Genomic DNA, 15,954 nt, shown 5'->3' on the forward strand with positions numbered 1-15,954 from the left:
GTAATGACTTCTTACCTTCAAGTGCTTTGAAAAGTCACACCAACACTGGATCCAAGGCTTCCTCTTGCACCACTATGAACTTCCTTCTCTTCCAAGCTTCAAATCACAACACCAAGGCTAGATCTTTGCTCAAAACGGATATGGTGTCTAGGGTTCGATGTTCTGGATGAGCTGGAGCTGTAAAGGAACCCTAAGGAAGAGAATGAGGTGCTTAAATAGTGCACAATGTCCCAGATTTAGGGTTTCCCTCTTCAGACCGGACTCGCCGAGTCCATTCTCCGACTCGCCGAGTCGTTCACTTACTCCTCGACCCGGATCCCGCTCGGACTCGGCTAGTTCCTCCTTGGACTCGACGAGTTGACCCCCTTGACTTAGAGTTTCCTTTCCTTTCTTGACCTTCCCGATTTTGGGTGTTACACTTTCGGTCGAAGGAACCAAGGACGGCCCATTGGTTTGATATCCTGATACTTGTTGATATGCTGAGTATGGAATAAATATGCATGATATGTTAGTTGCTGATATGATAGCCTGGTAGATCTGTAGGACTATCTGTGTTTTTGGATGCATGATTATCTATATGTGTTGTTGTCTATTATATGTTGACATTTTGGGTTCGGTTGAGGTTGTACTGCTTTGTGTTGTAGTCAACAAACCCTGGAGCATTCCAGATATGAGATGAGGGCAGAGTTACGCATGGCAGACTCATACTGAGGGATCAGTAGCATTCCAGATATGAGCTGAGGGTCGGGTGGGGCATGCCAATATCATACTAAGGGCTCAATAGCATTCAAAATACGAGCTGAGGATTGGTCGGTATGCGAGACTCGTACTGAGGGCTGAACATTGATAATTCAGTTTGATGACTGATTGGTATATGGAGCAAGCCAGACATAAGTTTTGGGCCCCGAGGGAAGCTAGACTTATGTTTTGGGATCAAGGAGCAAGCCAGACATAAGTTGTGGGCCCCGAGGGCAAGCCATACATAAGCTGTGGGCCCCGAGTGCAAGCCAGACTTATGTTGTGGGCTCAGGAGCAAGCCAAATGTGAGCTGTCGGCCTGATAGGCAATCCAGACTCTTACTGTGGGCTCATAGGTAATCCAGTCATTTAGCTATGGACCCATTACATGTTGTTATTTTATATATGTGTACAGTTGTGTGATTGGTATTTTGGGGGAAATTCACTAAGCTTCATGCTTGCAGTTTTGGTTTATGGTTTCAGGTACTTTAGTGGATCGTATCAAGGTGAAGGTGTGACTGTACACATGCTCACGTTTTGGACTTATGATTTCTGGGCAACTTTGATAATGTGAATTTTTTGAAAATAATGTTTAAAGCGATTCTTGATTTTTAAATAATGTTTTTGGAACAGTGGTTTTTGTAAACACTTTATTAGAAAAAGGGTTGTTTTGAAAAGTTTAAATTTTATGAATTTTTATGGATGTTACGTTCATCACTGTTTATATCAATCTATGACGAGTCTTATTCAAATGGGATATTGAAAGATCTTTATACCCAAGAGTCATTATATAATGATACTTTTTTTAATGTCATATGATCATATAGGGTCACACTTTATAGCAAGTTACTACTAATTCATTATTTATTAAAGTAATTTGATTATTAATAAATATAATCAACACTTGCGTTTAATTGGAGAATTGTTATTTTATGAAAATAATATTTTAACCACTGATTAGGAAGTTGTTATTTTCAAGAAATGATAATAAAAGAGAACAAAACTAGTTATATTCATAAGGCATGATTATATATGTTATGTACAAATTAAATGGGCACTTTGGGTAACTAAATTAAATGGGCACTTTGAGCAACCATTTAGTTAGCGATGTAACTAGTTAGTTAGAAGCTTGAGGGAAAGACACTCTTGACTAATGTATTACTTGTCAAAACCATGGAGCTCTTGGAGAGGTCAAGGATTGATTGTGGTCTTGCTTCTTACATAACATTCATGTCATAAAAGGACCATTCTTTGACTTGTTGAAAGAATGTTGCTTTAGTGCATGTATGTGGTATATAATGGAGTGTTAGGATGAAAAAATAGCTATTTTTTTTTATTAAAATTCTTCTCTTTTTAGGCTGCCAAAACCAAGAGTTTATTCTCTCTCTCTCCCTCATTTTTATCTTTCAATTTGGTGCTTGATTTAGGAGCTTATAAGTTGCTTCTCCTTATGACTTATTTGGTATATGTTTTAAGTCCTAAGAACAACTTATATACAAGTGAATACTAGCATGTTTTAGTGGTTGATCCTTGCTTGGTAGATACATTATAAAGAGTATCTTCTTTGGAGCTTCAAGTCATCTTCTTCAAACTCCAATCTCTCATGAGAATCAAAGTCTTCAAAGGTTGTAACACTTTTTCTTCTATGGTTGATTTAATCTTTTCACGCTTTGCAAAGTGATCATTGATAGATTAAAATAGTTTTAAGTTTATTCAAATCGTCAAATACTCTCTTGCTAATTAATCTCGTAGTTTTGACAATATAATTAGACTATTTTCTAAACCCAACACAGGGCTTGGTGCCTTTTTACTTGCACACTCTAAGCCAAAAATCTTTCTAGACCTACAAAAATAGAAAGTATTATGTTAAAGAGAGGTTTAACTCTAGGAATATAAACGAACTGAAAAATATGAATAAAGTCATGTTCATGTTCATTCGCTTAAGTTAGCCAAACAAACCAACAAACTCAAACGAATAAATAGACGAGTTTTCTTGTTGATGTTCGTTCGTTTAACAAGTTTAAACTTGTTTGTGTTTGCTCGTTATATTTGTGAACATGACAAACATATACAAAAGAACGAACATAAACGAATAGAAATAAACAAAACACAATTTAATATATATATATATATATATATATATATATATATATATATATATATATATATATATATATATATATATATAGTAATGTAATCAAACATAACCGAACATATATAATACATGAACTTAAAGAAACAAACATAAACCAAAGTTTAAGGCTTTATATAAATGAATACAAACAAACTTCGTGACGAATAATTATTAAACATCGTTTAGAACCTTGTTACCTCATAAAAACCAAATTGTAAAAAACCATAAAAGTTTAGGGCTCTGACCCATAAATAATCAATGTTTGGGTAAAGTGTATACCCACTAAAAATTTGCAAAATTTAAAGGATTTTATTACATTTTGTAGATAGCTATTTTTGTTTTTGTTTTAACACTTAATTATATATCTAATAAATAATCAAATCTTATTGTTAGTTAATTTAAATGTCAACTCACACCATGAATTGGTTGACAAGGGCAAGTCTATGTTGTACCAAATAGAAAAGAAAAAGGACACCCACGGCTATCTAATAATTATAAACTACAATCATAATTGAATTTAATAAATTCCTTCTTATAATATTTCTCCACTGAACTTTGAATAAAGAAAAGAAAATTTAGTCTCAAACAATGATGCCCGACACGTCTCTCCTGCTCAATGTACAAGACGAAAGTCGTGAAGACCATTGAAGCACTAATGTTACTTTCTCGTCCTTATAAGTACCCAAGAACCATTTCTTGTTTTTCACCCTCAATTCATTTAAGAACTTATTGCATAGGAAAATGTTGAGGACAGACTCTAAAATAGTCGCATTAGCAGTTTGGGTCATCTTCTTCAACCTCGCTGGGCACTGCTATGGTACTCTCGGCTATGGTGGGCTCCAGTATGGGTTCTACAATGGCAAATGTCGAGCTTCAGATGTTGAAGATATCGTAAGAAGAACAGTCTACTCCAAGTTCCTAACAAACAGAAAAATTGCCCCAGCTCTTATTCGCATGCAGTTCCATGATTGCTTTGTCAATGTAAGTTTCTTATCATAATTGACTTGTACATTCTTAAAGACTTCCAAGTCTATCTATTGGTAGTGTTTTTGAGCTGCTTGTCCCTCTTGATTATATCACTGTCAGTATCAGGCATCATACGTATTGTTCTTCGATTATTGCTTCCTTTGGTATTCTGTTCCCAGATGCTTGCTGGTTTTTCTATTGGTTTTAAAATAGCTTCTGTTCTAAAAAATTTGGATTTTACAATGCATGCAGCGCCTAGTTTCTTGAAGAACAGTTTTTGCATGGTTATGTTTTATGTTTCAAAAAACCCTAATCATTCTAACTTTTCATGAATCTTTCTAACTTTTCATGAAACAAAAGGGTTGCGATGCGTCCATCCTACTAGACGGACCCAACTCTGAGAAAACCGCACCCCCAAATTTAAGCGTTAGAGGCTATGACGTCATTGATGCTGCTAAAACCGCAGTCGAGAATGTATGCCCAGGAGTGGTTTCTTGTGCAGATATAATTGTTATGGCTACAAGAGATGTCGTCTCCTTCGTAAGAAACCATAACTTTTTTCCATTCATCAATATTAAATGCATGGGATTTCATGTAATTCTTACTCCGTATAATAACCTTAAGATAATGTAAATGCAGAGCGGTGGAGCTAGATACAGTGTCCAAACAGGAAGAAGGGACGGACTTGTGTCTCTTGCACAAAATACTTTAACCCTCCCACCTCCTACTTCATCGGTGTCAAGTGCCATTCGAGCATTTGCTCTCAAGGGATTCACAGCCACCGACATGATCTATCTCCTTGGTAATTAATTCACCAACTTCTTATCAATATTAAGCATCAAAAATTTGCTTAACGTGTGTAATGTACAGGTGGTCACACTATCGGAATCGCTCATTGTTCATTGTTTAAAGACCGTCTTTACAATTACAAGAACACTGGGAAACCAGACCCAACCATGGATTTATCGCTGTTATCATCGTTGAAGAGTAAATGCCCTCAGAACACGACAGCGGATCCCACTGCCAACTTGGATCAAAACCCTTTTAGCTCTGCAGTTGTGGACAAATCTTTCTACAGTCAAATTATTATGGGTAGAGGAGTTCTTCAATTTGATCAAGATTTGGCATCAGACCGCCTCAGCAAGTCCACAGTTGCAGCCATTGCGCGTTCCTCCGATTTCAACGCCCGGTTCGGTCAGGCCATGGTTAAGCTTGGTGCCACCCAAGTTCTTACCGGGAAACAAGGCCAGATCAGGAAATCATGCCGAGCAGTCAACGTAGTACCAACTTTAACTTCTTTAGTTAATTGATTGAATGCTGTATATGATTTTTAAACATTTTTTCATACATGTCCTTTTGTTTCACATATATTGTTATCGGTTTATTCATATGACTTTTTTGTATTTATTGAGCTATGTATGTATTTGAGGGATTAAATATCGTATTTGTTTGATTGTGGGGAATTTTGAAATTTGTATTTTGATCATTTCTTTTTGAATAATCAATCATGTCCTTGTTGTTTCACAGATTATTGTGTATGTTACTACATCGGTCTCTGTATTTTAATTTCAACCCCTCATCGAATTACACAGTTATATTTAGATTGTTTTGCGATTGTCTTGGGTTGGATAGAATATGGCTAGAGTCATTGCTTGGAACTCCATCATTGACATATTCAAAGCAAAACTCTCGAAATGGAAGATAAATGTGGTGTCTATTGTCTAATATTGGAGGTGTTAGTGTAGACGGTGCAACGACCCAATTGCAAGAGCGGGCCTCTACCAACTGAGCTATATGCCCCCGAGCCAAGTGGAGCATGCATGAAGGAGTCAGACGCTTCTTCTATTATTTTCCCTAGCTAGCGCAGCTAGGCCATCCTGGACTTGAACTAGAGACCTCGCCCGTGAAGTATATGCCATGGTTCCTTACTTCGAGGGTACAAATATCTAAATTTTTTATTTTTAGATACTTTTTCAGATCTATTGTTGATACTAAGTAGCAGTCAAAAATTTGTTTCCATTTTTCATGATATTATGCATGGATCAAATATACCATGACGAATTCTTCAGAAAAAATTCTGTCTTCCACAAAGGAATCTGATAAGTGAGATTTCTAGAGGTTTCATTATAATCAACTCCCTAAGTTTGAGTGAAGCCCTTCGCAACTAGTCGCGCCTTATAGGTGCGCACTTTCCCATTCATATTGGTCTTCTTCTTGAAGATCCATTTACACCTGACCGTCTTACGACCCGATACATTGTCAACCAAGTTCCAAACTTGATTGTCATACATGAACTGAATATCGCTTTCCATAGCCTCTTTCCATTTAGCAGACTCAGGGCCCGCCATGGCTTTCCAATAGCTGTTAGGTTTATTCAAATTTACCAGTGTACTATCACTGATAAATGTATCACCTTCTGCAGTAATATGGAAACCATAGTAATGCTCAAGTGGGTTTCTAACACTAGTGGAACGCCTCAGAGGTACAGACTCGTCAGTTGGTTCAACAGGTGTTTCCTCCTTAGGTTGATTGCTAGGGTTTGAGGTTCCTTCACCACTTGACTCTTGAAGCTCTTTATGTTCAATTTGTCTCTCACTGTTTCCTTGGCTTTTAAAAACTCTCTCGCGAAAGACCCCTCTCCTTGCCACAAAGACCACATTTTCACTGGGTCTGTAGAAGAGGTAACCAAAGGATTTATATGGGTAGCCGATGAAAATACACCGCTCACTATGAGGTTCGAGCTTGTCATGATTCTCACGTCTCACGAAAGCCTCGCAACCCCAATTCTTGATGTGGTCTAAATTGAGAACTTTCCCAATCCACATCTCGTGAGGTGTTTTGGCAACCTTCTTGGTAAGGACTAGATTAATGACTCACCACTACTAGAGTGTCTGCTCAGAAGAAGGATGGAGAAGATAGTCTTCTCATAAGCTTCGATGACCCGTGCACCAATTAACATGAAAGGGATCTCGTATCATATAATCTGTTAGATATTCATTTTCTTCAAATAAATAACTAACTTGATTGTCCAAGCACCTTCCAGGGAGAATTTCTCGTAACGCGATTGGCTTAGTTCTTTCCCATATTATGATTTCATGATCTTTTGGTGATGAAGAGAAACATCAACTCCGGAGACCGCCTTAAAGGATTAGAACGGTGTTTAAGCCACATATACCACAACAAAATAATTTTCCACCATTGATCCCACTAGCAACACTAATTCAACCGATGTTTACTCTAAAAAGGTCACTATTAGCTCCGATAAGAACCATAATATCAACGCCACAAGGCGTCACCACACATAAACATCATTGAAACCATATAACTCATCATTTACCTACCCATACATGCCCTTACTACAACCAAAATCAACATATACCCTCTAAAACCTCAACCACAGACATGCCACTGGGAGCAATACATCCCCCTTCGTGAAGGAGCTTAACGATTATGAAATACCTTGTACAACCAAACTCCCAACATTGAAAACCTACAATTGAAAACCATGACCAACCATGTCGAAACCTATGAATGACATATGAAATCCCTAAGCTATGTGAACAGTTCTGGTGCACCTACTTTGCAACAACCCTTGACGGGAATGCATATGCTTGGTTAAAGAATCTCGCACCAAATATCATTCAAAACTTTGAGCAACTGAACCAAATCTTTCTTACAACAAGTCACTCGATTCCATCTGTTAAAGGCAAACAACCCATTTGACTACAACAAGCGTTCGGTTACCAAAGCATGCTTCAAAGTCGTTGAACAACTACAAGAATGGTGTGCAACCCGCACGCACCACGGCAAAAGAATTTTCCACCATTGATCCCAATAACACCACTAATCAAGTTAATGTTTACTCCATAAAGCTCACTACTAACTCCTATAAGAACATGTTCTCAACACCATTAGGCATCACCACACACAAATACTGTTGAAACCATATAACTTGTCATGTACCTACCCATACATGCCCTTACAACAATTGTAATCACCATATTGATGGGTTTTCTATGGTGTACATGCAACCCTAGAAACCTTGGATCTATGTTTTCTCTAATATACATGCAATTAAGATTTCTCCTAGGTTCTCGTGCTAACTAGAATACAATGGGGTACTTGTAATATAATAATTAGAAGAATGACATACCTTTCTTATTGTTTGGATTCCTAAAGACCTTGTGAGCCTAGCACCCCAAATGTGATACCTCAAATGCTTCACACAACACCACAACTTTTGGAATAACTTGAGACAAGTACACTTGAGCACAAAATCGTCTAGGCCTAACCCTTTTTGTCTTAGATACCGATTTTGCTCCATATGAGGTTCCTTATATAGTGTGTCACATGTAGAGTTACACCATGTAAACCCTAATGTGCATGACTTTTCATTTCCCCCATGATCCATGGGTTTTAACCTCCATGGAGCACCTAATGGGTCCTAGCCTAATCTAGTGAATCATGAACCATAAGCCCACTATATAAGAATGAAAGATTTACATCATCAATCCCTATATATTTAATTAGTGTCTTTTAATCGGAAGATTAATTCAAAATTAATTCTTGATCAATACTAATTAAATAATATGATTTCATATTAATATATTAGAATATATTGACAAATCATAAGTTTCCTTGTTCTCATTTTGTCTATCCAATTGTTGAGATACCATGCAACCCAAATGGACCATGCCAAGCCGGGTCAAGTACATACTAAATATAGTTATTGACTTAGACACCTTATCCAACAGTCTCCCAATTGGATAAGTCAAATAACTATAGTTACAGGTATGACTTCAGGATCCGACCAGCAATCGTAGCTCTTTCAAAGTCTAGCGGAACTAGGATGATGCGTCATTTAAGATAAGTGATCATATAATCCTTTATTCTAGATATCAACCGGAAAAATACATGGAACAATGTCGTACTTCTTGTCCAGCAGTATGTTTCCCGATTTCCGATTTGTTTGGCATAGAACTAAACTGAACACATCAATTTCGTTCTAACCGGGCCCGGTACATAGGTCAAAACAAAATCATCAAAGGGCCTAGATATCGATTTTAATCCTCCAAGGATTAAAAGGAACAAACAAACTTCGACTCATATGTTTGTACTAACTACTTGTTGAATCATACACAAAAGCACGTTTTATAACATCAAGTTACTAATGCGTTTTCGTGCAATCAATGCACAACCAACTTATAAATAAACAATAACTTTTATTTAATAATCAAATGTCAATTACATTTTACAAGTTTCAGAAATAGCTATCTAATCTGTAAAACTAATATCAAGCTTCAGCCCGATGCGTCTCGCAAGCTGCAAATGCTTAACCCTACACAGTCCCTTCGTGAGGGGATCTATTGGGCTCTCATCCGATGATACCCTCTTTGCCACGAGGAGTCCTTCTTCTATCTGATGTCTAATGAAGTGGTATTTTCTGTCGATGTGCCTAGATCTGCCGTGATCCCTTGGTTCCTTAGCTAAGGCAACTGCACTCTCATTATCATAGAAAATCTACATAGGCTCCTTAATAGCTCGTACAAATCCAAGGTCCCCAATGAAGTTCTTTAGCCATATTGCCTCTTTTTCCACCTCGCTTGTTGCTATGTACTTTGATTTGCAAGTTGAATCAGCTACTGTTTCCTGCTTGGAACTTTTCCAAGTAATTGCTCCTCCATTTAGGGTAAAGACCCAGCCCGAATGAGAGCGGAAATTATCCATATAAGTCTGGAATCTAGCATCACTATACCCCACAACTCTCAAGTCATCACTCCCACCAAGGGTAAGGACCCAGTCCTTAGTCCTCCATAGGTAATTGAGAATATTCTGCACCGCAGTCCAGTGAGCCTTGCTCGGATTCCCTTGATATCTGCTGACCATGCTCAAAGCAATGACCACATTAGGGCGAGTACAAGTCATAGCATACATGATCGAGCCTACAACGGAAGCATATGGTACTCGACTCATCTCAGATATCTCAGCCTCTGTACTCGGGCTCTGAGTCTTACTTAGTTTGGCATTACTCTAGATTGGTAAGTCACCTTTCTTGGAATCCTGCATGATGATCCTTTTCAATATCTTATCCAAGTAGGTACTTTGACTAAGTCCAATTAGTCTCTTACTCATGTTTCTCAATATCCTTATCCCTAGGATATTGGAAACTTCTCCAAGGTCCTTCATTGTGCAACACTTCCCAAGCCAGGATTTAATCTCCTGCAAGGTTGGGATGTCATTTCCTATGAGTAGTATGTTATCCACATACAATACCAAAAATCTAACTATACTCCCACTAGCCTTAACGTATACACATGACTCATCTTCGCTCCTCGAAAAACCAAACTCTTTGACTTTCTCATTGAAACAAAGATTCCATCTGCGAGATGCTTATTTTAATCCATAAATGGATTTCTCAAGCTTACACACTCTATTAGGGTGCTTTGCATCGACAAAACCCTATGGCTGACTCATGTAAAGATCCTCAGCCAACTTTCCATTAAGGAAAGTGGTTTTGACATCCATTTTCCATATTTCATAATCATGCAATGCAGCTATAGCTAGCATAACCCTAATAGACTTAATCTTCACTACTGGTAAGAAGGTCTCATGATAGTCAACTCCCGAAGTTTGAGTAAATCCCTTCGCAACCAGTCGCTCTTTATAAGTGTGTACATTCCTATCCATTTCGGTCTTCTTCTTGAAGATCCGCTTGCACCCGACTATCTTATGACCCGATACATTGTCAACCAAGTTCCAAACTTGATTGTCATACATGGACTGAATCTTGCTGTCCATGACCTCTTTCCATTTGGCGGACTCGGGGTCTGCCATGGCTTCTTTAAAGTTGTTAGGCTCATCCAAATTTACCAGTGTACTATCACTGATAAATGCAATATTTTCCGCAGTAATATGAAAAACATAGTAGTGCTCTGGTGGATTCCTAACTCTTATGGAACCCCTCAGAGGTACGAACGCATCAACAGGAGTTTCCTCCTCAGGTTGATTGCTAGGGTTTGAGGTTCTTTCATCTCTTGACACTTGAAGTTCTTCAAGGTCAATTTGCCTCTCACTGTTTCCTTGGCTTATAAACTCTCTTTCTCTCTCTCTCTTTCTCTCTCTCTCTCTCAAGACCAATCTCCTTGCCACAAAGACCATATTCCCACTGGGTTTGTAGAAGAGGTAATTAAAGGATTTATGTGGGTAGCCGATGAAAATACACCGCTTACTATGAGGTTCGAGCTTGTCTTGAGTCGCACATCTCACGAAAGCCTCACAATTCCAAATCTTGATGTGGTCTAAATTAGGAACTTTTCTAGTCCACATCTCGTGAGGTGTTTTGGCAACCTTCTTGGAAGGGGCTAGATTTAGAATATGGGCGGCAGTCTCTAAGGCATACCCCCAAAATGAGATTGGTAACGAAGCTCGACTCATCATGGAACGAACCATGTCCAACAAGGTTCGATTGTGCCTATCAGCTACACCATTAAGTTGTGGTGTTCTGGGAGGCGTCAATTGTGAAACAAATCCACATTCCTTAAATAATCAAGAAACTGTTTACTAAGATACTCTCTTCCTCGATCGGATCGAAGCATCTTAATGTTCCTGCCCAACTGATTCTCCACTTCCTGTTTAAACTCCTTGAACTTTTCGAAGGTCTCTGACTTATGCTTGATTAAGTAGACATAACCATATCTACTATAATCATCGGTAAAAGTCACATAGAAGAAGTTAGCATCCCTTGTGGCGGTTCTGAAGGGTCCACATACATCTGTGTGTATGAGGTCCAAGAAACCTTCACCCCTAGCACATGTACCAATGAAGGGTAACTTTGTCATTTTTCCAAGAAAACAAGACTCGCAACTATCATCTAAACGTAAGTCAAATGACTCCAAGAGTCCAGCCTTCTAGAGTTGGCCTATGCGCTTCTTGTTAACATGTCCAAGACGAAAATGCCACAAAGATACTTTATCCAAACGAGTGGAAGAATCGATATGCAATACATTATTTCCTAAGTTATCTTCAACCGACACAGTTTCATTTACACCATCACAAGGTAATGCTTTAAAATAAAGAATATCATTATAAAAAGCATCAATACCACCACATTCATTATCAAATGAAAAAGTAAATCCTTGTTTGTACAAATCGTGAAAAGATATAATATTTCTTGCCATTTTGGAAGAGTAACAACACTTATTCAAATATAACACTAAACCACTACTTAGCAACAAAGAATAAACTCCAATCTTGGTGACAGGTGAAGCTTTCCTGTTCCCCATGATCAAGTTTATCTTTCCGTGCTATACATCCTCACTTCTTCTTAGGCCCTGCAAATTGGAACATATATGAATACCATAACTTATATAAAGGACCCAAGAATTATTAGTATGTGGTGAGTTATTAGACAATATAGTGTAAATACCTGCATGGGTAGGTTTGACCTTCCCATCCTTAACATCTTGGAGGTACTTCGGGCAGTTTCGTTTCCAGTGCCCCTTTTCCTAACAATAGAATCATTGAGCTTCCTTTGGGTTGGAAGAAGGTGTGACAGAACCACCTTTGGTTCCACCTGAAGTGGAGCCATCAAGAGAATTTCCCTTGGTACACTTCGAGGGGTTCTTCCTCTTCTTCCCTCTACTTTGCCCGATTCCCAAAACAGGGGCGGTGTTAGGAGTAGGTGTTGTAACAACCGATTTACTTTTGAGACCGGTTTCGGCGGTCTTCAAAAGTCCTTGAAGTTTGCTGAATGTGCACTCCTCCTTGTTCATGTGATAGGTCGTTCGGAAATGATCATAACAAGTAGGTAAGGAGTGCAGTATGATGTTAATAGCTAACTCCTCGGGGAAGTTCACATTCAACTTCAGCAAACGGTCCACAAACCTTTGCATTTTCTGAATGTGGCCCATGATGGATTCACCATCCTTCATTCGGGTTGTTATCATGGAAGTGATTATTTCAACCTCTCTTGACGAGCACTCTGATGGTAGCGGTCCATCAACTCCATGTGCATCTCAAAAGGGTAAAATTCCTCATAGGACTTTTAGAGTTCAACTGTCATTGTGACACCCATGATACATGCCACTTTGGTAGCATCTCTCTCATGTGCCCTAAAGTCAGCGATCTCCTCTAGAGTAGCAGTAGACTCATCAATATGTTTCAACTCCTTATCGAGGAAATATTCCTTGTCCTCGTAACGCATGACCATCCTGATGTTCCTGATCCAATAATTAAAGTTTGAACCATCGAAGATGACTCTCCCACAAAGGTTCATGAGAGAGAAGGAGTCGGTAAGGGTTGAGCTAGAAGCAACATTGTTGGAAGACATCTGAAAAAAAAAAAGAAGACAAGTTTAGATTAGATATAGGATCCTTAATAAGACACCCAAATGTAATATTAAGGCTAGGAACCAACACAATACTTTATAACTTGGAAGAGGGATGTCATAATCCAAGCTATAACATATTTGAAGGTAGGTGAATGACGATTCACCAATTTCCACCATGAAAACGAAATAAATTATTAGGTTTTAATTGGATTGAAACTCCAAGATCTTTTGAGATTCGTTGAACTTTTCAATGGCAAGTTTAAACCTTGATTGTGCTCTCTCAAGTTTGTGACTGGGATGCCAAGGATCACAAACAAGCTGTGAATAACCATGCAAATTTATTTGGTACCCTTAATCTTAATCACCTAGTCAATGTGCCGGTTACTCACACACGCTCCACCGATCTATGATAAACATTAAATCACCCTTTGCCACTCTTACTAGTGCATGTTAGTGTGTCGGTTACCCACACACGCTCCACTAAAGGCCTGGTAAGGTACAAAGTGTAATTTCATGGGATAACACCAAATTCACATTGTCCTAAAGCAACTAAGTTTGGGAATTTATAAAAGGTTTAGTTACTTTATATTTATCATAATACTTTTAATGAGAATTATAGTCCTTGTCCTACTCGTTCGGCTAACGACCCTCCAACAGCCAAGGAAGTGGTGGGTGTGAGTGGACATCCATTAAGCTGTTATTTTATAGGCAACAACCTTATAACCCCCTTATACACTGGCATCGTGAATGAGGCCTACTAACGGTAAAACTGACTTGCTCTTATATATATACATATATATATATATATATATATATATATATATATATATATATATATATATATCACTATTCTAATAAATGAATAGATTTATTCTTCTATTGACAAGTGTCACTATATTAGAACCCCTCATTAATAATATATGTCTCATATAATGACACTTGTCAACATATTAATTATCCATTTCAAATTTTAAATTTCCCACCCTAACTACATTAAATTTTTTTTTTCACTTTAATTGAATTAAATTAATAACATTAGATTAACAAATAAAATAAAATTAACACAAATTATAAGGTGGTATAACTTCACGTATTTATTTAAATCAACGATTATAATTTTATATAACTAAAAAATATCTCTTAAATAATAATTTATTTGAAGTAATTGATTAATAATTTTGATTTTTTAATATGAAAGTTTAATTAATTTTATAACCGTGGTTCTCACGGGTTATAAACTCGTATGTATATATATATATATATATATATATATATATATATATATATATATATATATATATATATATATATATAATACTATAGAGTACAAGGGTTGAATTTTAACTTTTAAAAATCTAAGGTTTGGAATTAAAGTTTTCTAAACTGACTTTACAAATTCGAAAACTTGAGGACAAGTTCTGAAACTATTTAAAACCTTTCATATTCAATAACTTATTAGTTTTAATGGCTTTAAAGAAAAGACTTTTGGGATTCCATAACTTGAGGACAAGTTATGGAGTCCATTAATAGGCATTAAGATCAAGAATTACACTAACAAACAATTTGCAAATAATTCCTATGATCTACCAAAACTCATAAGGATGAATATTCATATCAACAATTTCAAGAATCATATAAAAACATATAAAACTTGAAAATTTGATAATAACCATTGAAAGTAGATTAGCATAATCATTACCACATCAAAAACAGGTTTTATAAGTCCAAAATAGTTTAGGGTAATGATTCTAGTCCATTTCCAGCCACAAAACTCGAAAAACTGCACATATGGCCTCCTATTCGCCGAGTGCTAGAACCTACTCGACGAGTAGGATGAATTTACACTTGGACTCATCGAGTCCCCCCGTGGGCTCGGCGAGTTCACTGTACAGATTGTAGAAATTTGAATTTTTCAAGCAGTTTGCATCAAGTATATAGAAAACCAGCCTAGGCTCTTATACCACTGATGGATTTTGAGCATTCTAACACTCCTACGATGTACATGCAACCCTAGAAACCTTGGATCTATGTTTTCTCTAATATACATGCAAATAAGATTTTTCCAAGGTTCTCATTCTAACTAGCATACAATGGGGTACTTGTAATATAAAAATTAGAAGAATGACATACCTTTCTTGTTGCTTGGATTCCTAAAGACCTTGTGACCCTAGCCCCTTAAATGTGATGCCTCAAATGCTTCGCACAACACCACAAATCTTGGACTAACTTGAGAGAAGTACACTTGATCACAAAATCGGCTAGCCCTCACCTTTTTTTGTCTTAGATGCCAATTTTGCTCCATATGAGGTTCTTTATATAGTGTGTCACATGTAGAGTCACACCATATAAAACCTAATGTGCATGGTTTTTCATTTCCCCCATGATCCATGGGTTTTGAACCTCCATGGAGCATCTATGGAGCACCCAACGGGTCCTAGCCCAATTTAGTGAATCATGGACCATAAGCCCATTATATAAGAATGAAAGATTTACATAATCAATCCCCACATATTTAAGTAGTCTCTTTTTATCAAAAAATTAATTCCAAATTAATTCTTGATTAATACTAATTAAATAATATGATTTCATATTAATATATTAGAATATATTAACAAATCATAAGTGTCCTTATTCTGATTTTCTCTATCGAATTGTTGAAATGCCATGCAACCCAAATGGACAATGCCAAGCCGGGTCAAGTACATACTAAATATAGTTATTGACTTAGATACCTTATCCAACACATATATCATCCAAAAACTAAACCATAGAAACACCGCCACGGGCAG

At 37.2% G+C, this 15,954-nt stretch overlaps 1 protein-coding gene across 1 annotated transcript; it reads left to right on the plus strand.

Moving 5' to 3' along the window:
- The first annotated feature begins 3,589 nt into the window (after positions 1-3,589).
- Positions 3,590-5,244, plus strand: LOC145059396 (peroxidase 60-like). Its single transcript, XM_079007248.1, has 4 exons — positions 3,590-3,852; positions 4,198-4,377; positions 4,477-4,639; positions 4,708-5,244. Exons 1-4 carry the CDS (start codon positions 3,613-3,615, stop codon positions 5,145-5,147), a joined length of 1,023 nt encoding a protein of 340 aa, XP_078863374.1. The 5' UTR covers positions 3,590-3,612; the 3' UTR covers positions 5,148-5,244.
- The last annotated feature ends 10,710 nt before the right edge of the window (positions 5,245-15,954 follow it).

This window comes from Lactuca serriola, chromosome 6 (genome assembly GCF_051521515.1).
Source record: "Lactuca serriola cultivar US96UC23 chromosome 6, Lser_US96UC23_V15, whole genome shotgun sequence".
In the NCBI taxonomy this organism is placed as follows: domain Eukaryota; kingdom Viridiplantae; phylum Streptophyta; class Magnoliopsida; order Asterales; family Asteraceae; genus Lactuca; species Lactuca serriola.

Coding starts and splice junctions, on each gene's coding strand:
- LOC145059396 (XM_079007248.1), top strand. CDS start 3,613: ATGTTGAGGACAGACTCTAAAATAGTCGCATTAGCAGTTTGGGTCATC. Junction 3,853..4,197: donor TCCATGATTGCTTTGTCAAT/GTAAGTTTCTTA, acceptor ATGAAACAAAAG/GGTTGCGATGCGTCCATCCT. Junction 4,640..4,707: donor CGACATGATCTATCTCCTTG/GTAATTAATTCA, acceptor TGTAATGTACAG/GTGGTCACACTATCGGAATC.